Raw genomic sequence first — 23236 nt, forward strand, 5'->3', positions numbered from 1 at the left:
AACTGACTTTTTTTAATGAAGGATTTAGTTCGTTTTCCGACAAAATTGGATATAAATTATTTACAAACCAGGATCGATTCAAAAGCGCTCTAACCTTCCAAAACATTGACCAAGGCTGCAAAAGTTCCAAAAGTGGTGGTTGTTTTGTTTTTCCTCCTGGTCCTCTACGAATTCAAGCTGTAGATATACCAATTCAATTGGCCTATCTATACAACCAAAATGATTTGTGTTTCGACGGAAACGCCTTGCGCATGTGCCCCTGAATTTGTTCGAAAACCGTGCTGCTACTCAATGTCGTCACCATTTTCGTGACTCGTATTTTCCAATGCGAAAATTTTCCCACCAATCTCTTCGGGAGAAGCGGTGAAAGAGAGTAACAACAGAGGTAACAGATCATCTTCTCGGTTTATTCCCGGTTCTGTTTATTTGTCTAATTTTTTTTAGACTAGATTTTTTTCTTCAAAATTTCTTTCAGACTAGATTGCTCGATGTAAAAAAAAAGAATTAAAATTTTTGATTTTATTTCCAAATTTATAAATTTTTAAAAGAGAAAGTACGCCTCTGCCTTTTGGGCAGTTTAGCGACAGCGCGATTTTGGCTGGTTGGTTCTCTCGAATCGCAGTTTCCGTCGTGATTTCAGCACGGTTGCGCGCGAGATTTTCTGCGGCCCAAACTGTTTCTAGTGAAAGTGAAGAGCATTCCTAGTTGCGAATCTTCTTGCTTCCGTTTGTCGTTTTTGGGGGGACAGGATCGAATTACCTTTTTCGGAGCTAATTGCGCGAGGGATCTTAACGACACGTGCGTTTTATTCGTTCGACGACGTCGGTTTTTTTTGGATCGCAATTTTTCGCGATCGAAAGTGTTCTGCAAAATTGGCTGGGTGATTGCGTCGTGGGTGTGATGATAATCCCATTTTGTTTGAAGATCATTGGAAGGGTGATATCATAATCTTTGAAGAAGTTGGGTCACGAAGAAGCGTGATCAAGTGAATAAATTTCCTTCGAAGAGATTCGGGTTTGTGGAGATAATCCTTTGAGCTGCAACGTGGAAGCTTCTGAAAGAAGCTTGAAGGAGGGAAACGAAGAAGAGACTCTTGTATTCGTTGTTTTATCGAGCTAAGAATAAATCGGTGGATTGTTCTAAAAATAAGTTCCCTGACGTGGTGGAACAGCTGTTTATTTTTCTATCTGTGTAAAATATTATAATTTATGCTTCCATTTTTTTCTGCTGCTGCTGCTGTGGTGTGAAATCTGTTGCGGTGTTTTTGATTAAGTAGCGCTGTCCAGCAGCAACAACAACAGCAAGGTGATCAATCGCCGGCCACGGATCAGGACCCGGCGGAAGAATCGATCACGTGCTCGGAACAGCTCGAAAACAGCAGCTGCTCTTGTTCTCAACCGGAATCTTCCGGTGGTCCTCGAGACTCCTTGGAATCGCTCATCGAAATCACCGGTAAGCAACCATCATCTGAGGACAAATCGTTGGATCTTTTGTCCCCTACCTTGGCAACGACCGTTTCCGATTCTAACTCGCATTCCATCAGCGGTGAGTTCAATCTAGCTTCGCTCAGCTCCGACAGTGGGATTCAATTTGGCCGCGGAACCGAAGAAACTTCCGGCGCCGATTACGTTTCCTCATCCGTCAAAACCAGTGACAGTGAGAAGTCTCCCTCGAAGAAAACCATCGACGACGATCTGAACGAACTTGACGAAGATCAGGACGGTGACGAAGATCACCTTCAGATTCATATCCAAGAAGAAGAAGGCCCAAGGCCAATCCTTCTGAGTCCTTCGAGTGCCGCCGAACATATCCCAAGGCGTCGCCAGACGCGAAACGGATCCTCGTCCTCGAGTTGTTCCTCGACAACTAGTTCCAGTGATTTAAGTGACCATCATCATCAGCAAGTGCTTCCGGCGGAACAAGCCAAAATGTACACGGCAACGGCCGTCGATGGGGGTGCCAGTCTTTATCAAGACCCAGGAAGTGGTTCAGATGAAACGGAATCAGGACTGCGAAGGTCCAATTCGGTGCGGGCCCGAGCTAACATGTTCCAGGCGATGGAATCGCGCATGAAGGAGAACGAGAGTCCGCCCCGGGGACGGAAAGGTTAGTGAACAATTTTTCTTCTTCTCTTGACTAATGATCTCATACAAACTTCACTCGACGCTCGTTGCCGGTGTTTTTTGAAACGTGTACGCGCATCCGTTTTAAGTCGAGTGGAGGAGCATGGTTGTTTGTGTTATTTTTTATTTACCAAATGATTTAACGCTGCTGAAAAAAACAAAACACATTAATTCAAGGTTTGGCTTCACCTAGCTGTGAAAAAAATAAAGTTTTTTGGCTTTCGAAAATAACAATAAATTTTAATTATCGTTATCTGGTAACTCTATCGAAAATGAAGAAATTCTTTCGGGTTCTCTTATACAAATATTTTATGTTTAATGCTTGATTCAACCTTCACCATAAATCAATTAAGATTTTCTACCTAAACATTAGTTTTATTTCCTTGAAACACTTCAGCTGATAAAATATACAATAATTAATATCAATATGATGTCAATTAACTTTTTTCGTCTACCTACAAAAATGACAAAAATAACAAAAAAGGGCAAAATGAAAGGACAAAAATTCAAACCAAAATGACAAACATGACAAAAATGATAAAAAGGAAAAAATTGTCAAAATGAAAAAAAAAAAAATCAAAAATGACAACAATGGCAAAAACAAAAATCAATAAAATGAGACTAGTGACAGAAAATCAAAAAAATGACAAAACCGAAAAAAGGACAAAAATGACATAAAAGAAAAAATGGACAAAAATAACACAAGAAAAAACTGGCAACTATGGAAAAAGTGATAAAAAAATAAAAAATGACAACAATTACCAAAATAACGAAGATTACAAAAATTCCAAAAATGATAAAAATTATAAAAATCACAACAATGACAGAAATGATAAAAATGAAAGAAAAACAAAAATGAGAAAAAAAATAGACAAAAATGAAAAAAAAGACAAATATGACAAAAATGACAAAACGGAAAAAACGGAAAAAGGACAAAAATGAAAAAAAAAAATGACAAAAATGAATAAAATTAATATAATGAGAAAGTAACCAGAACGACAAAAATGGCAATAATGAGAAAAGTGTCAAAAATTCCAAAAACGACAAAAAGGAAAAAAAAATGGTAAAAAACGAAACGAAAATGACAAAAATAGCAATTATGACAAAAATGATAAAAATGACAACAACGACCAAAAATGACAAAAAAGAAAAAAATGACTAATATTGCCAAAAATGACAAAAATGACAAAAATGACAACAATGGCAACAATGACAAAAAGACAAAAATGAAAAAAAAAAATTGAAAAATGTCAAAAAAGACAAATATGACAAAAAAAAAAGAAAAATAGGACAAGAATGACAAAAATGATAAAAATTACAAAACTGACAAAAAGGACACACAGGAAAAAATGAGTAAAATGTCAAATGACTAAAATGGATATAATGAGAAAATAGACAAAAATGAAAAAAACAATAAAAAAAACCAAAATTACCAAATTACCCAAATTTCAAAAATATTCAAAATGGTTAAAACGATTAAAATGAAAAAAATGACAACAATGACAAAAACGATAAAAATGAGAAAAATGAAAAAAATTACTAAAATGAAAAGACGAAAAAACGAAATATATGACATAAATTACAATAATGACAAAATTGTCAAAAAAGGACAAAAATTACAAAAGTGAAAAAATGACAAAATGGACAAAAACAACATATGACAAAAATTAATATAATGAGAAAACTTGACAAAACAAACAAAAATAACAGAAGGGACTAAAATAAACAAAATTACAAAAATGATAAAAAATTATAAAAATGGCAAAATTGGTAAAAAGAATGACAACAATAATAAAAATGAAAAAAAAAATATGACAAAAATGTAATAAAAAGACAATACGAACATAAAATATAAAAAGAGATGAAATGGACAAAAATAACGAAAATGACAAAAATAGCAATAATGAGGATATATTCAGAAACGACAAAAATTACCAAAATTTCAAAAATTACAAAAATGGCAACAATGACAAAAATGATAAAAATAAGAAAATTAACAAAAAATGGAAAAAATGACAAAAATTAACTCAGAGAAAAGTGACAAAAATCCCAAATAGACAAATATGACAAAAATGATAAAAATAACAAAAAATAATAAAATTTTGAGAAAGTTTTTTTTTTATAATATCTTTATTTGAAACGGCTCATACCTTAAGAAAAATAAAAATCATTAAAATGATAAAAATGACAACAATAACAAAAATTACAAAAATGACAAAAATTCCCAAAATTACAAAAATGATAAAAATTACTAAAATGATAAGAATGACAACAATAACAAAAGTGAAAAAAATACAAAAATGTTAAAAATAGACATAAATGACAAAAATGTCATAAAGAAAAAAAGGACAAAAATAACAAAAATGACAATAATGGCAATAATGAGAAAAGATTCAAAAATGACAAAAATTACCAATGTTTCAAAAATGACTAAAATGGCAACAATGATTCAAATGACAATAAATGATAAAGTCGATACAAATGAATTTTGAGAAAAGTAACAAAAATTACAAAAATTACAAAGAGGAAAAATAAGACGAAAATGGTAAAAATGGTAAAAATTACAAAAATGACAAAAAGGACCAAAATAAGAAAAATAACCAAAATTTCAAGAATGATAACAATGATAGCAATAATAAAAATGTCAAAAATTACAAAATAGCAATTATGATAAAAATGACATAAATGACAGAAATAACAAGATGGACAAAGATGATAAAAATTTCAAAAATTATAAAAATGACGGAAAGCAAAAAAATGTCAAAAATGACAAAAATGGCAACAATGAAAAAAATTAAAAAATGACCAAAATTACAAAAAAATGACGAAAATGACAAAAATAACAAAAATAAAAATGCCAAAAACGACAAAAATTACAAAAATGACAAAACTGGCAAAAATGACTAAAATGACAAAAATGTCAAAAATGAATTTAAAAAAAATCACTAGTGATAATCATGACAATAAAGGAAAAAAAAAGATAAGAATGACAAAAATGATAAAACAAACAAAAATTTCAAAAAAGACAAAAAAGATAAAAATGACAAAAATAAAAAAATACTTGAAAAAAGGACAAAAATGACAAAATGAATAAAAATGACAAAAATGGCAAAGATATCAAAAGTGACAAAAATGACAAAATTGACTAAAATGACAAAAATGACAAAAAAGACAAAAATGACAAAAATGACAAAAATGACAAAATTGACAAAATTGACAAAAATGACAAAAATGACAAAAATGGCAAAAATGACAAAATGACAAAAATGACAAAAATGACAAAAATGACAAAAATGAAAAAAATGACAAAAATGACAAAAATGACAAAAATGACAAAAATGACAAAAATGACAAAAATGACAAAAATGACAAAAATGGCAGAAATGATAAAAATGACAAAAATGTCAAAAATGATGAAAATTCCAAAAATGACAAAAATGACAAAAGTTACAAAAATGACAAAAATGACCAAAATGACCAAAATGACAAAAATGATAAAAATGACAAAAATGGCAAAAATGATAAAAATGACAAAAATGACAAAATTTTACAAAAATGACAAAAAATGACAAAAATGGGAAAAATGACAACAATGACAAAAATGACAAAAATAACCGATTAGACAAAAATGATAAGAATTACAAAAATAAAAAAAAATACAAAAATGACAAAAATGAAAAAACGACAAAACTGACAAAATATATAAAACTGACAAAAATGACAAAAAGACAAAAATGACAAAAATGACAAAAGTAACAAAAATTAAAAAAAAAATGACAAAAATGACAAAACTGACAAATTAAACAATGAGATAAATATGACAAAAATGTAATAACAAAAAATGAACATAAATGACAAAAATTCAAAAAAATGACAAAAATAAAAAAAAATGGCAAAAATGAAAAAATGACAAATATGAAAAAAATGACACATTAAAAAAATGACAAAAATGATAAAAATGGCAAAAATTACATAAATGACAAAAACGATAAAAATGGCAGAAATGTCAAAAAATGACAAATATGACAAAACTATCAAAAATGGCAAAATTGACAAAAATGACAAAAATGACAAAAATGACAGAAATGACAGAAATGACAAAAATGACAAAAATGACAAAAATGACAAAAATGACAAAAATGACAAAAATGACAAAAATGACAAAAATGACAAAAATGACAAAAATGACAAAAATGACAAAAATGACAAAAATGACAAAAATGACAAAAATGACAAAAATGACAAAAATGACAAAAATGACAAAAATGACAAAAATGACAAAAATGACAAAAATGACAAAAATGACAAAAATGACAAAAATGACAAAAATGACAAAAATGACAAAAATGACAAAAATGACAAAAATGACAAAAATGACAAAAATGACAAAAATGACAAAAATGACAAAAATGACAAAAATGACAAAAATGACAAAAATGACAAAAATGACAAAAATGACAAAAATGACAAAAATGACAAAAATGACAAAAATGACAAAAATGACAAAAATGACAAAAATGACAAAAATGACAAAAATGACAAAAATGACAAAAATGACAAAAATGACAAAAATGACAAAAATGACAAAAATGACAAAAATGACAAAAATGACAAAAATGACAAAAATGACAAAAATGACAAAAATGACAAAAATGACAAAAATGACAAAAATGACAAAAATGACAAAAATGACAAAGATGACAAAAATGACAAAAATGACAAAAATGACAAAAATGACAAAAATGACAAAAATGACAAAAATGACAAAAATGACAAAAATGACAAAAATGACAAAAATGACAAAAATGACTAAAATGACAAAAATGACAAAAATGACAAAAATGACAAAAATGGCAAAAATGACAAAAATGACAAAAATGACAAAAATGACAAAAATGACAAAAATGACAAAAATGACAAAAATGACAAAAATGACAAAGATGACAAAAATGACAAAAATGACAAAAATGACAAAAATGACAAAAATGACAAAAATGACAAAAATGACAAAAATGACAAAAATGACAAAAATGACAAAAATGACAAAAATGACAAAAATGACAAAAATGACAAAAATGACAAAAATGGCAAAAATGACAAAAATGACAAAAATGACAAAAATGACAAAATTGTCAAAAATGGCGAAAATGCCAAAATGATAAAAATAGAAAGCGTGTTAAAAATGACAAAATGGCGAAAATTGGCAAAATGACAAAAAAGAACCGAAATGATAAAAATATCAAGTTTTTCTGCAGCTCTTCAAAACCGTTGATTTTTGTACAAAAAATTAAAAGATGACATATATGACAAAAATGACAATATGAAAAAAATGACAAAAAAAGCAAGAATGACAAGGCACGGTGTCTCTGGGAGAAAACTTTATTTTTCGAAAATTAGTCTCGTTGATTTTTTGGACCATTCAAAAGCTGGGACTTTCCCTTTCATTTGAGCCCAAATTTGAAATAATCCACCGGGGAGTCTAGAACAATTTATTTTTTGAAGATTGTTTACCTTTTTAATGTTTTTTTTTAAAGACAAAATCATACTTATCACTGTAAAAATGCTCGTCTTACCTTTAGCGTTAATGCAACTTCATATGTCAGTAACATGATTTAATAGAGAATTTCCCTGGCTACAATTTTGTAGAAGATATTAAAGTGATACAAATTAAAAAATAAGAGTTGTAATGTGACAAACAGAGTGATTACATATTATTTCATTTGAAAAATCTAATAAAATTTCTCATCACTGATTGTACCAAGACCAGTAATTATATTCTATTGATTGTAGAGTCTATAAATATATAGTATGGTTTATTCACATTAAAAAAACAATCTCTCATCCTTTCATGCTCAAGATAATCTGGAGTAAAGAGCATTTGTAGGGTTTTATTCTTGAAAAAATAGCTCCCGCTTTTCTTGAAAATTTAGTTAGTTATATTTGGACCTAAGCTAGTGCGAGAACTTCATGAACAAATATTTGGGACTAGGAAACGAATAAGAATTACTTCTTACGTTTAACCCCAAATTTTAAATAATTCACCTGGGTTTTAAAAGCCAACATCTTTGTTGAAAATCTTTCTTCTATTTTGATGATTTCTGAAGGTTTACATACTTTTCACTTTCAATTGATTGTAAAACCTTAGACAAGGATATCACAAAGGTGATAAAGTGTCATGTATAAAATAAAAAAAATTCAACGTATTGTTTATGGTTGATTGCATAAATTAGTGTTTTTAGAGACGTGGATGTAAAAATGTGGTCAAATTAAAGTTTTTAAGCAAAAATTCAAAATTGTTCATTTTTATCATTAAAGTATACGAACTGAACTTAATGTCGTTCATTATTTTTTTTCGAAAAAAAAGAAGAATACAAAATCTCAACATCAAATTTGTTATCAACAATTTAAAGTTGTTGATTTGATGTATTACTATTATCTGAAAATATTCTTTTAATTCACTTTAAGTTGTCAGATCTGCATTTGTTCAAATTAATTTTTTTTGAAAATTTCTAGATAAAAATGCACATATTCAAAATGTTACATTGCTCAAAGTATATAATGAGTAACAAAAATTTCAAGTAAAATAGGTGCCAACTTTTGCCGGAACGAATTTGAAATCTATCTTTTGTCATTTAGAGTTGTAAAATTAATTCAAATTTTCAAGAAATTGGAAAAAATGGTGCAAAAGCTGTCTTGCAACAAACTTGTATACAATGTACATTGCACAAAATAAAAAAAATCAAGGAAATTTATATCAAAAATTTGAAAAAAAATTTTGATATTACTCCCATCTTCTAGAGTTCGGCTTTCGCCCTTTCAACTGTTTGAATTTTCAAAGAATGTGTCAAATTTTCGTTTAAAATGCCTTTAACTTTATTTATTCCCCACTTCGGGATTTTTGGAAAATCGTAGTGACAAAACAAGAAGAATTTGATATTTGTTCCGGAATAATAAAACCCCATAAATGCTCATTACTTCAGATAATCCTGATCAAATTTATGTGAAAGATTGATTTTTTGATGTAAAAAACCGTTATGAACATTTATAGACTCTACAATCAATAACTAAGCTCGTAGAATACCATTTCTGGTCCTAGTACAATCATTGATGATAAGTTTTATTAGATTTTTCAAATGAAATAATTATCGCTCTGTTTGTGACATTCCAACTCTTTCCTCTTAATTTGTATCACTTTGATGTCTTCTAAAAAAATTGTAGCCAGAAATAATTAATTCAGCCTATTAATTCATGTTACTGACATATGGAGTTGCATTAACCCTAAAAGTAAGACGAGCGTTTTCACAGTGATTAGTATGATTTTGTTTTTGAAAAAAAACCATTAAAAAGGATAAAAAATCTCCAAAACATAAATTGGTCTAGACCCCCTGGTGGATTATTTCAAATTTGGGCTTAAATGAAAGGGGAAAGTTGCAGCTTTCGAATGGTGTAACAATTAGCGAGACTAATTTTCGATAAATAAAATCGTTCCATCAGAGACACCGTGAAGGATGACAAGAATGACAAAAATTACAAAAATAAACTCAGGACAAAAATGACAAAATGGACAAAAGTGACAAAAATTACAAAAATCACAAAAATCACAAAAATGACAAAAATTACAAAAACGTCAAAAATGACCAAAATGACAAAAAGGACAAAATTGACATGAATGTCCATAATGAGAAAAGTGACAAAAAAGACAAAAATGCAAAAACTAACAAAAATGACAAGAATGACAAAAATGACAAAAAGTTCAAAAATGACAAAAATGACGAAACAACAAAAATGGTAAAAATGATAACAATGATAAACATAACTACAGTGACAAAAGTGAAAAAAAATGACAAAATTTGATTAAAATGACAAAAATAGCAAAAATGGCAATTATTACAAAAATTATTAAAATGACTTCAATAATAACTAATAACAATGACAAAAATTACAAAGATGATAAAAATGACAATAATGACAAAGAGAAAAAAGGAAAAAAATGACAAAACTAACAAAAAAGACACAAAGAACAAAAATGACAAAAAAGACAACTGACATCAATGACAAAACTGGCAGTAATGAGAAAAGTGACTACAATGTCAAAAATAATCAAAATTTTAAAAATGATAAAAATGACCGATATAATAAAAAGGACAAAAATGACAAAAATGACAAAAAGGTCAAAAAGAACAAAAATAACAAAAACGACCAATTGACAAAAATGACAAAAATAGTTCTATATTTTTGTTAAGTTCTGTCAGAAACTCAAGAACCGAATCATCTTTTCATAATTGAAATTTTTATATACTGAATTTTTCAACCTTAATTGCGTATTGCTGTATTCTTATTTCGAACCATTTGAACAAATCGAAATGTCTTTTTTTGTTAATTTCTGATGGTTTTTATGAATTAAGAAGATAAATTTTTGTTTCGTGTAGTTCTGATAACATAATTTGAATTTTAATTTGAGTTTTCAATGTATTCATTAAAATTTGAGTTCAAGAATAACAAAACTTTTGAAGTTTGAAAAAGTAATTTGAATCCGTTGGCTTTCGAAATAAAGTTGTTCGTGTTTCATTTTTCCAAATGTATGTACAGTAGACTGAGTCGATTTTGGATCATATTTTGAATTTTGAGTTTTAGACCTAAAAAGCTTCGTTTTGGTGCAAAACTCGTCTATGATTTTTTGCAGAATTTTAAAGTAACGTTTACATGAGAAAATTTGATCTTTTAGGTTTTTATGGGAATATTTAATATTTTGTGCTGAAAAATCAACAACAACATTGTTTCTTCTGGTAAACCCGCCTGTTCATGGTTTTTGTGCCAATTTGTAGATTATTTTAAGGAAATTTTTTTTCCAAGACCGTAACTTCGTATCTTATTAGGAAGAAAAGTTTTTAGCTGTTTAACAAGGGTATGTCTGTTGGCATTGATAAACAATAAATTCAATTGACACCACTACTTGTGCCCGCAAAGTATTGCATGGAAAGTGGTCACACTTCATAAACCGAAAACCGCTGGTTAAACAGGGGCTCCTGAGACATATCTCTGGAGCCACTGTGAAACATTAATGTTTCGAATATAGACTCAACAGATGTCTGTTATGATTAAGAAAAATTCACTTGGCGCAATTGGAATTTCATCGTGTTTTTACCCTGTTGCCTTGAATTTTTGGCTTTGGATAAGGTTTTTAGCTTATACCGTATTTTTTTTCACCTGGAGGCAAACTAGAGGCAACCTAGGTTTGCTCTAACTGCTGTCATCGTGCTCATTTATTGCTCGAGAGGCAACCTAGGTTCGCTCGAAAAAGGGACGGAGTCGCCCTGAGAAAAAAGTCAGTTTTGCGAGAAGTTCACTTATACTCTCAACGGTGTTGTCAAAACATTAAACAGCTGTTTTTGGCTGAAAACAAAACAGTTGAAATAATGAACAGGCAAATGATTATTGCCGCGATTTTGAACCTCTCAGCCAAGCAAAATCGTACTATCTGCTGTCCAGTGCAATCCGGACACGAAAAACGGCAATCCGGATGTGAAGAACCGAATGAAGAAATCCAGAAGGGAGAATAAAATGACAGCTGCATGTTAACTTTGCGCTCGTTCTCACGCAGACCTACGTGTGGAATAACTCGAAACCCGAAACTCGTTTTTTTATTCTGACGGTTCCAGAGCCAAATCCGGAATCAAAAAAAAAAAATACGCCATTAGATTCTTAGTTCTTAGTCGCTATTGCTGATTTAATTCTTCATCTGACGTTTGAATTTTTGACTCCGGGGGTTACAGTTTGTTGATGTTTCGGTAACTTTTGTACTTCATCTCCAATTTTGCAATTAGAGAAAATGAGATTTCTGATTGAAAAGGTTATTTCTGGTTTTTGGTTTGTTATTTCCAAATGACAAACAAAAATGACAAAAATAACTAAAATGACAAAAATCACAAAAATGATAAATTCGTGAAACTTTTCTAATTTTTTGTGGGTATGATTATTGTTTTTTTTTTCAATCCTAATAAATGTTTTTTTTTTATTAGAAAATTAACCATTGCCAAGTAGCGTTATGATTTGATTTTCATTTGGGATAAAAAGTATTTTAAAATTTTGATGAATTTTTTTCATGTGTTCAAAGTTTTAAATTTTTACTTCTGAATGCATAATATGATTTTTTAAATTTCAAATCATTCAGTTTTGAAAAGGAATCCCTTAGTACGATTTTTTTTAAATTTTTTTAAATAAAAATCAGCATAATAAAGTACATCCAGTGTTCCCTGGTTAAAACCTCTTTTGCTCTAAATATCAGACCGAGCTATTTTTAAAATTCCACTCTTCAAAAGTCGCACTGCCGGCAAGCAACTTGCTGCTGCACAGATCATGACAAGATCAAGACACTGGCCAGAGAAAAACGCAAAAGTTTAAAAGAAGAAACAAAAAACAACACTCAATTGGAGTGCACGCTACTCCCGATTAGCAATATGCGTAGATATGTATACTTATATAGCAGAGGACAAGAAATAGATTTCAAAAAACCGAAACGCGAAAGAAATTGTGCAAGTTAGAATTAGACACCGGGAGCGCCACCACTTTTTTGGTTATGCTCTTGTGGGAAGGTTAGTACATTTCCCGGTTTCGGGTGTTGTTTTTCCTAGTGTTATGACACGATATTTTCTCGCTCGCTCTCATATCACGTGGTTTTGAAAAAAATCGACGGCGCGGTGGCGGGATTTCGGTGGTTTATTTCTCTTTTTTTTCTATAGTAGTGCAACAACGTGCCGAAAGATTGACTCACTTGCCGGTTGCACTTTTCTGTCTGGTCTGGGGGGAATTTCCCTATTTTTTTAAGGTGGGATGAAATCTTCCTTCGAAGAAAAGAGACGATGAATTTTTAGATTTAGAATAGGTACTTAATACTTGCGTTAATTTATCTCTACGATTAAATTTCTCAAGATTGGTTAGATGTCTCAGCCTTCAACAATATTTAATATGCTTAAAAATTAAACTCTAAGCTAACAAAACTAATTAAAGCATTTCATCTATCTCTATCTTCCCCCATGCATAACCGCGATGCACGATGCTTGATTGAAAACAAAAAACCAAAAATCCAGTGATGCCAGTAGCAGCCAGCAATCATCAGTTCACGACGCAAACGATCTCACCCACGGACATCGAACGGGAAAGTCAGCAGCAGCAACAGTTCGGACCTTCCGAAGGTCTCACCAATAGTAATAATATCGGCGGCAGCAGCAATAGTAACAACAACCGAAACAGCAACAACAGTAACATCAATAATAACAGCACCAGCACCAGCAATGATATTCAGCAAAAACAGTGTCAAATCAACAGTGGCACCGTTTCCGACGATTCCGGCACTGAGTTTGGTAAGATTATTTAACACAGCACTGATCAAGGGATTTTTGAGAAATTGTTTCAAAAGTTACCTCTCGATTTGCTTAGCTTCAAACTGTTTTAACATTAGCAAGTTTCAGACAGAAATTTGTGTTAGAAGTGTTTTTTCGAATATTTCTTATCGACAAAGCTGTTAAAATGTTGTGCATGCTACCGGAGCCTTTCGATACTCTAACGCTTAATTTTGTTTAACTTTTCATTTCATGAAATGAGTTAAAAATCAACAGCAACAGTAAACATTTATTTTTTCTTTCAATTCCTATCTTTGGGTGTTTTTTTTCTGATTTTCAAATCGTAGATCTTTGAAACAGAATTTCGGATTGAAATTCTGAACTCAATTCAAAATCTGATTCTAAATTTAGGTTCTGCAGATCTGCATCTACATTTTATTATTTCTATTCAAGATTTTTGTTTATTTCCAAACTTGATTCCTCAATCTGTTAACTTTTTTATTTTTTTTACTTTTTATTCATTAATTGAGTTCTTCGATACATTTTATTCATTTAGACCATTACCTCGATATTGGCTGAATGCTTAAAAAAAATAGTTAAAATCACTAGATCTATTGAAAACCAAGCTTCAAACTACACACATATGAGTTAAACCTTTACACGTTTTGCCTTTCTTACAGAATGGTGAATTTATCGGTCGATTTGGGAGATCATTAATTATGGGTCTTACCTTACCTTACCTGACGATATTTGTGTATTTGTGTGAATTTTTGTACCCTTTGTTTTCGGCGTTTTTGCGAAACTTGGATGCATAATTCAAATGATTTTTATCCTTAAAAACAGATTTTTTTCTTCTCTTCAATTTACAACAGGACAGACAGGAAAAAAAACCAAAATAGTTAGAAAAATTGTTTTTCTAGTAAATATCATAAAAATGATAACTCCAAAAAAGTTATCCATGTGGCTTCACTGGAAAATTGCTAGCAAAAAATTACTAGCAACATCCAACCATCACTAATTAAGATGATCGAAAGTACGACGTAAAGTTTCAAATGACGTCATAGACACGACATGTTCTACATATTTCCAAAACAATTTTTTTTTCAACCTCAATTTTGAAATTTTAACTTTGTTTTGGAAAAACATAATAAGGTTGGTAATGTTTATTGATTTTTCTCAAGTAAAACTGAAAAAAAAATCATTTTTTTAAGATTTTTCAAACAAATTTATGCTATTTTCATCACAAAAATCGATCACAGAATTTGCGGGTTAAAATCACAGAAAGTCAGATTTTTTTTTCCAAAAACACAGAATTTTTTTACCGTAAACCTTTTGAACAACCCAGAATTTAAATAAGTCAATCATAAGAACTGGATTCTCACATCGTATGCTACGATAGCGATTGTAAGTTCATCATCCAACGCTATATTCGCAAACATAGATTGCTCTGAGAAAAGGAAAACGACAAGGGGTGCAAACCCGGAAGGGGGGATGTGCAATTTATGAATGTGTGAAGTACAAACTCCTGAGAGGGGCAGTACAATTGATTAGGAGTTAAAATACAAACCAATGAGAGGGGCTGTACAATTTATGAAGTGATATGATACAAACCCCTGAGTGGGGCAGTACAGATGATGAAAGTCCTGGGTACAAATTCCTGAGAGGGGCAGTACAATTGATGAATGCGTAAAGTACAAATTCCTGAGAGGGGCAGTACAACTGATGAAGAGTCAAAGTACAAACCTCTGAGAGGGGCAGTACAATTTATGAAGTGATATGATACAAATCCCTGAGAGGGGCAGTACAGATGATGAAAGTGTAGGGTACAAACCCCTGAGAGGGACAGTACAATTAATGAATGTGTAAATTGCAAACCCCAGAGAGGGGCAGTACAATTGATTAGGAGTTAAGGTTCAAACCCCTGAGAGAGGGGATGCACACGCAGCACACCATCTCACCTTCTCTCAAGAAGCTTGATACTTGATACTCCAAATGATACTGCTTTGTGTCGAGCTTTAAGCTTGCAGTTTCTTTTGTTCGATTCTTCTTCTCTTTCCCTCTACACACCTTGCGTTACGCGCCGTACGTTCGTGTCTCGCATTGAAAAATCTGTCCATTACGATTGTTCGGAAGTTGTTGTTGCCAATCGAGCATTCTTCGATAATGTTCAACAAGAACCAAGCATGACTCAACAACAAAATGTTAAATTGGTTCGCAGTATAGTGAATTGTATGCCAAAATTGACAAAGATAACAAGAATGACAAAATTTACAAAATAGTTAAAATTGACAAAATTGACTAAACTGACATAATTGATAAAATTGCAAGAATTTCAAAAATTAGAAAATCAACAAGAATTGCAAAATTGGCAAATTTAATAAAATAGACTTAATTGCTTGAATTGAAAAAGTTTGAAAAATGCCAAAGAAAAAAAAATTGAAAAATTGACAAAATTTTGACAAAAAAAAAAACGAAATGAAAAAAATTAAAAAAAAATCTCATAATTTACAAAATTGAAAAAAAATACAAATTGGCCATAGTTTGAAAAAAAAAACAACGTGGACAAAACTGACAAGTTCTACAAATTGAACAATTTAGATGACAAAAACGTCAAAAACGACAAAAACAACAAAAATTACAAAATTTAAAAAATGACAAAAAAGACCAATATGCAAAAAAAATTAAAAATTACACAAAATGACAAAAATGGAAGAAAATACAAAATTTACAAATAAGGTAAAAATGACCAAAACGACAAAATTGTCAAAAATTACATAAATAAAAATTGCAAAATAAGCTAAACTGGAAAAGTTGACAATAATGATAAATTTTACATAGTTAACAAATTTGGCTGAATTGACAAAATTAACTAAATTTAACATAGTTGACAATCGACAATTTTTTCAGTTTTGTCAATTTTTTTTTCAATTTGGCCAATTTATTCAATTTTATCAAATAAGTCAATTTAATTACTTGTGTTAGTTTCGTAAAATTTGTTAATTTTGTCAAACTAACCAATTTTGTCAATATTTTCAATGTGGTCAAATTTAACAGTTTAGTCACTTTTGTCCATTTCTTAAATTTTGTCAATTTTGCTAATTTGAAATGTTTCATTTGCCTTTTTTCCATTTTAAGTCATTTTTTAAATTTTGACAATTTTTGTCAAATTTGCAATTTTTTTTTCATATTTTTTACAATTATTTGTTAACCTTTCCACCTTGTCGAATTCATATTTTTTTAAAATTTGGTCTTCATGTCAATTTTGTGATTTTTATTAATTTCGTCCACTTTTAATATATATTTTTTTAGATTTGTTAATTTAACTATTTCATATGTTCTTATGTTTGAAAATTTTGTCAAATTTGTCAATTTTTACAAAAATATCATGCATTTTTCAAAAGCGATTAAATTGCGATTAAAAAATGATAATATGGACAAAATTGTCTCTGTTAATAAAATTGACAAAAAATACAAAATATAATAGGTATTTAAAAAAATTGACAAAATGACACCAAAGGCAAAGTGAAATATTGACAAAAATTGTCAAAATTTACAAAATCAATTGTTTATTCGACCGATAATTGGACCCTAGTTGCGAATTTTTATTTTACGCAATTATCTTATCAGTATTCTCGTTTTCTTCACTTCAAAGGTTCCCAGAGCAAACGTTTAATTATTTGAAACACATGGTTGGGCTTTTTTTTAGTTGTATTTTTTATACTTCATATTTTTTTAAGTGATACCAAAAAGAGTACATTGAGTTTAAACTTTTTTTTAAAAAATATTAAAGATACAGGATTTTTCAAGATCCAGCCATTCGAAAACCACCAATAGGTTTCAAATTATTTAAAAGTCATGGTTTCATTACTGATTTATTATGAATGTACTGTGTTTGAAATTCGATTCAGAATTTAGAATTCTATCATTTGTTTGTTATTTTGTGCCATATTTAATAAGTTACAGGCAGTCAGCAAGGTTGCCAAATCGCAGAAAAATCTATAATTTCACAGAATTTTGAGCAAATTTTCATCGCAGATTCTGTGTCATAGAACACAATAACAACAATAACAATTTCGTAAAAAACGTGCAAAATTGTACGGTTTTTGAGTGACTCTCGGCAACAGTTGCTAGCAGTTTCAAAAAAAAACTTAATGTTTTTATTGAAAAGAATAGAACTTAAAACTGACTTGGAACGTAACATTGTCAGTTCGATATATGCTTTATCGGTCAATTTTTGTTTGAGTAGTCTCATTTCAAAGTAAAATATGAAAATCCTGAAACGCAGACAAAAATCTAACGAGCGTTTTAAGAAGTGAAGAGGTTTCAGATAATGGTTAACGATAGACATCACTTTTAGCGAGTGAAAATGAGCGATTTCTGAATGAAACCTGAGCCCGATTGATTGTTAGGTATATTGAGAGATCATGCTTACCACAGACGTTTCTACGGAATTCTTTTGCCACAGACGTTTCTATGGAATTCTCTCTTTTTCTCCCTCCCCTGGTATAGATGAGCTACTAGACGTGAGTGGTTACTTATGAGCTTCGATAGAATCACAAGCTGTCTTTTACTGAAGTCATTCTGGACAAACCAAGCTGTTGAATACGACGAACCAAAGATGTCATGATTTTTCAGTAATTGTCCTAATTTTCGAGAGATCGTCCTGATTTTCCAATAAAATCTCCTGACTTTTGAAGTAGTGAAATGATGAGAGCATCAAACGAATCCAATAAAATCTTCTGACTTTTGAAGTAGTGAAATTATGAGAGCATCAAACGAATCTGTAATAAAACCACCTGGAACCTCTGCTCTGAATGCCACCTTTGATTGTTTATTTTTTGCAAAAAAGTGCCGTGGGCATGCTAGCCAAAAGTACAGCTTTAAAAAAAAAGAACAGATTTTATTTTTTGTGACAGATTCTGTTCGCATGACAGATTTCAAGGATTTGGTTAAGATTAGTACAGATTTCACCTTTTGAAAAAATAGAACACAAAAAGCATTTTGGAATAGGAAATAGATACCATATCGATTGAACATATTTCATGAAGAAAAAGACAGAATACAGATTCATGTGAAAGTCGACAATTATGAAAAATTATAACATAGTTGAAAGTAGCTTCCGGATTTTAAAACCCCTTTATGTAGGTAATAAATTGACTTTGATTATTGAAAAATTTGAAGAAATGGTATCAACAGTCATACAAAATTTAAAAAAAAAAAACCTAAAGATTTTTCTAACGTTTTTTCTCCATTTACACTGAGGTTTATGGCTGAAACACTAGGGCGCTCTTGGCTTGAAATCTCTTTCTCCCACTCGATGTGTGAGAGAGCTCTCACACCCACAGATGCCAATGTGCCTGATTTTTCAGGATTTGCCCGATTCTTCGAGAGTTAGCCTGACAACCTGATAAGCTAATGGATTTTCCAGATTTTTTGAAAATAAGCCTTATTTTTGCAAATGTGATGAAAAATGGGTTGTAAGGAACTGCATTAAATACCATTGCTGAAGAGAAAATGTAGATGGACGAGCAAACAAAAAAAAAAAAGGTCATCACTTGGACCAAAATTTCCGTTTCTTTTTAAGGTATTATGATTTTTCTTTCACCAGTCCCTGACTTTTTTAAATAAATGTAGGCGCCGTCCGAGCAGGGATGCCAGGTGATTTTGTCAAAAATCCGGACACCGCGATGAAACAAATCATGAGTTTTCAGGACATCTCTGAATTCATGGAAATAGCATGCAGCTCTGCTAATATTGCATAAACAAAGGACGTGAGCAGCTTCTAGGCTGCTACCGAAAATCACCTTTAAATATCATTTGAAGTAAGGATTACCATCGGTTTCACGAGTATAACTATTTATTTTACAGATTTGTTCGAAGTTCTCATAGTTTAACTACAAATTCTATTATAATTGAGATGTTTTGAAAATCAGGACAATTCGGGACATTTTAAAGACACATTGAGGACCAAAAAAATGAGGACAACTCGAGAGTTTTTGAAAAATCAGGACGGTCTCTCGAAGATCAGGACAACTGGAACCTCTGCGTCCGAGTCTCTTACAGCTATTAAAAACTCGGATAACGAGAGGAGCATGATCAGCAGCGTTGCCAGATCGACGAAAGACGAAAAACGTACTGATTTTGGCAAAATAAAACTTGATGACCTTTTTTTTTGGTCGTCAGGTACAATATTCGTTTATCCGTAGAGTTCCCTAACAATTTTCGATAATTCGTAGAAAATCCGTAAGAAATTCTGAAAATCCGTAGATTTCGAGCATCGATCCGTAGATCCGTAGAAGTGTTCAAAATCCGTAGATCTACGGAGACCTTTATTTATCAGTTTTTCTTGATTTTGAAACTCTGGATCTATTGCACTTAATGAAGCTTGTACATTTTTAAATAAGTGAGCAATATTGTAAATATTGTTTTAATTTTATTTCTAAGTATGAATTTTGGTTTTCAATGGATTTAGTACCTAATTCTGAAAATGCCAAGACATCTGATTTTTTATTCAGATTTTTTAACTTAGTTTGTCAAGCCTTTTAAAAAATATATTCGGAAAAGTTTTTTTTTCAGGAAGCAATTGTTAAGGGTTTAGCTTTGTACAGTTGTAAAGAAATGTTTTAGGTATATACATTTTTTCTATTTCAAGCTATATTATTTAAGTATACTTTCCAAATTTCTTTCGATCCACACTAATTTTCTTTATCATTTTGTAATTATCGCACATTATCTTTTTCAACGTCATTCCCCATGTAACACTTTCCATTTGTCTTACATGGTTTGAAATTCACCCTTAAATTGTTATCAACTTCCTGAACCATCATCATTCTCAATTACCTTCACACTACTCACTTGGCACTCGACATCGACATCGCACAAACCAAAAATTAAACACAAACACACAGAACCCTCGACACTGCAGGTATCGAAGAAAATCAAATTGTTCTCCCAGGGCGGCTGCTGGTCCAGCTCCTTGCGGGGTGAATCGCCCGGACCGCTCACAACTTCACCGGTGGTGATAACTCACCGGACCACAACTAGTACGGCTGCTGCCGCCAGCAAAAAGACTTCCATCAAGTTCCGGACCGTAGGGAAGCTGATCATTCCGAGGTTTTTGAATGACAACAATAATAACATCTCCAATTCAAAGGGGGATGTTTCCTCCGGGGGTGAAACGGTGGTCAATCAGGTAGTTAACGGATCGGGGTTGATCGATGAGGTCGATCGATCGACCAAGGTTGAACGGATCCGGAAGAAGTTCATGTGCGAATCTTCGTCTCCGATTGCGGTGGATGATCGGAAAGAAAGGGAGGAGGAAAGCGATTCCAATGTTGAGTCCGGGAAGGAGAATAATTGCGAGGAACGTAGATGTAATGGAGTGACTGCCAACGTGAAGAAGGTATTAGTGAATGGCAATCGATCGCATAACAAAAGTATTCTGCAGAATCCGGTAGCGGAGGTCGAGGAAGTTATTTTGAAGGGAAAGGTGTCTACCATGGCCAAACAGTGGAATCAGGTGAGAGGAATCAGTGTGGATGCGGCTTCCGGTAAACAAAATGGAAGTCCGTTGACGAGCAATGGTCACACTGCGATCGACGATGGTTTGTACGAGGTAGATAGCGATCATTGTACGACCCCAAATTCCTCAGCTTTCGGAACCAACTCCTCACAAATTCACAACCGGTCGAAAGCGAACAACAGCTCCCAAATCGACGATCGATTCGCGAAATATTTTGGCCTCAAATCGCAGCAATCCCCGTTGCATTCATCTCCGATCTTGTCCAATACCGGCAATGATGCCATCTCTCGTCCGAGGTCCCAATCGTTGTCCCAAGCCAAGCATCAGAGACCTCCACGACCTCAGAAACCTACAGACGAGCGAATTGCAAAATACTTTGGTATCAACAAGAGCTTCTCAGGTTTGAACAACTCACCAGTCAGTAAACCGCGTGCTATTGTTCGACCTCAGAAACGTCTGGTCAATCCGGATCCGATCATGAAACATCTCAACATACCTCAACCGGAGAAAATCCACACTCCACCTCCGATGCACGATAAACAACACCTGAAGCCAACTGGTAATCGCCGTAGATCCCGATCCCTTCCCCGTCCAGACGAATACAGCAATACTTCCAGGTTAAGTGAAGACCTCTTCGAGGGTAATAAATCCCTGCTACCGAGTACGCCTATCCGAGGTCATCACCTCCAATCGGTCAGCTTTAACCTATCGGCGTCCTTCTCAGCTTCCCTCAAACCGGTGCGACTCGTCGAGGAGATCAACCTTACGACGGAAGATCTCTCGATGGCAGACAGCGACTTCGAACGGCTCTATCAAGGTGTGTTGTTCAAGCGAAAACAATAGCGCTAGTCAGCAGTATCGCTACCTCGGAGCAACCGGATTGAAACCCTACCTTTTTATAACCGCTTTCTCTTTATTTCTCTCTCCTCTTTTGTAGATTGATTTATCTCCTTTCTATAGTCAACCCTTATGATCCTGCCCCTGTAACGCTGTAACGCGCTTCAAAACCATTCCAGTAGCTTTAACAGAAGACTGAAAAACCATCACCAAAAATTAAATCGACTGTCCCGAGATAAACTCTCCATCTCCACCATAAATCCATCTCCTTTCATCTTCAAATGGACGGAAAACCGTTTTAGGAACCCAGACGAAACCCATGACTGAGACTAAGGACTTCGTCTCTACACCTACTCCCTATCATTAGCCCCGCTAGTCGGGAAAACTAAGGACTAAGAAGAAATTCGGCAGCGCTTTTGAACATTATTCATTATTATGACCAACCACAACAACAACATCCTCAGACTTTCCAGACGATACAATGGTATGTTAACGAGATTATTATGAGTTTTTTTTCCTTTTTCGTTGGTTTATGGGGTTTTTGTCTCTGGTTTTCGGTCAAATTGGTTGTGGGTTGTTTACGGATTTTAAAAAATGATTGTACAATTTTAACGGAGTTGGTGACGGGATCAATAAGGTTTTTTTTATTTTAATTAATCGTATGTTCTGTTAGGAGTTTATGTTGTTGATCAATAACACTGAGCTGAGTGTTTTATATGGTTTATTGAAATTAGTTTGTTAACTATGTGTCGACAATAAAAATTACAGATAATTTAAAGCAGAAAACCTAGACTCAACTGTGAATATAAAAGTTTCACTAAGAATTCACAGGAATTAATGGAAATAGTTATTAGTCTTAGAAGATCGCACTAGACAAAAGTGCCAATTGATCATATCCTTTCACCCATACTTTTTTTTTGCTAGAATGCAGAGATAACCTCGATGCTAATGCACAAAATTAATCTTTCATCCCTTTCTCTCTTTTCTAAACTATCTATTGACTCCTGGGACATGGCCGGCGCCGTTATTGATGATCAAAGAGCTAGAATTATGCCATATTCGTTGTCATCTGGTGGAAAGATGGTTGTACACCAACTGCTGTCATCTTCATATTAAAAAAACGCTTTGACAGCACTTGGTGCACTACCGGTGCACCACCAGGATGAAAACGAATATGGCATTAGTATCGGCCTTTGTGAATGTACTTCCAATCCCAGTCAAAATTTGTTTTGATCTTTGATCAAAATTGACGGCCTCGGTCAGTCACGGAGTAGTTCTACTGAGCCACGCCAGCGATCATGGAATTCAAAATGTATTTACCTTCATAAAAATTAAATTAATCAAAAAAGTCTTAGAACATCCATTATTCAAAAAATTGTATGAATCATTTCAGGATCAATTATTTAAGGTGGATG

The 23236-nt window shown here is 32.2% G+C and overlaps 1 protein-coding gene across 14 annotated transcripts in view; it reads left to right on the forward strand.

The window, feature by feature from the left end:
- Positions 1–23236, forward strand: part of LOC129756767 (supervillin) — a 1054002-nt gene that overhangs the window by 703436 nt on the left and 327330 nt on the right. For 11 of the 14 annotated variants that reach the window (XM_055753766.1, XM_055753763.1, XM_055753764.1 and 8 more), the window contains 3 exons: positions 1277–2106; positions 13211–13483; positions 20371–21801. In XM_055753766.1, the coding sequence (XP_055609741.1) occupies positions 1277–2106; positions 13211–13483; positions 20371–21801 (2534 nt within the window). Of the gene's footprint in view, positions 1–1276; positions 2107–13210; positions 13484–20370; positions 21802–21953; positions 22306–23236 lie in introns of those variants that run through there. The other 3 variants (XM_055753769.1, XM_055753770.1, XM_055753774.1) reach the window with 3 other exon arrangements.

This window comes from Uranotaenia lowii, chromosome 3, assembly GCF_029784155.1.
Source record: "Uranotaenia lowii strain MFRU-FL chromosome 3, ASM2978415v1, whole genome shotgun sequence".
Classification (NCBI taxonomy): Eukaryota; Metazoa; Arthropoda; class Insecta; order Diptera; family Culicidae; genus Uranotaenia; species Uranotaenia lowii.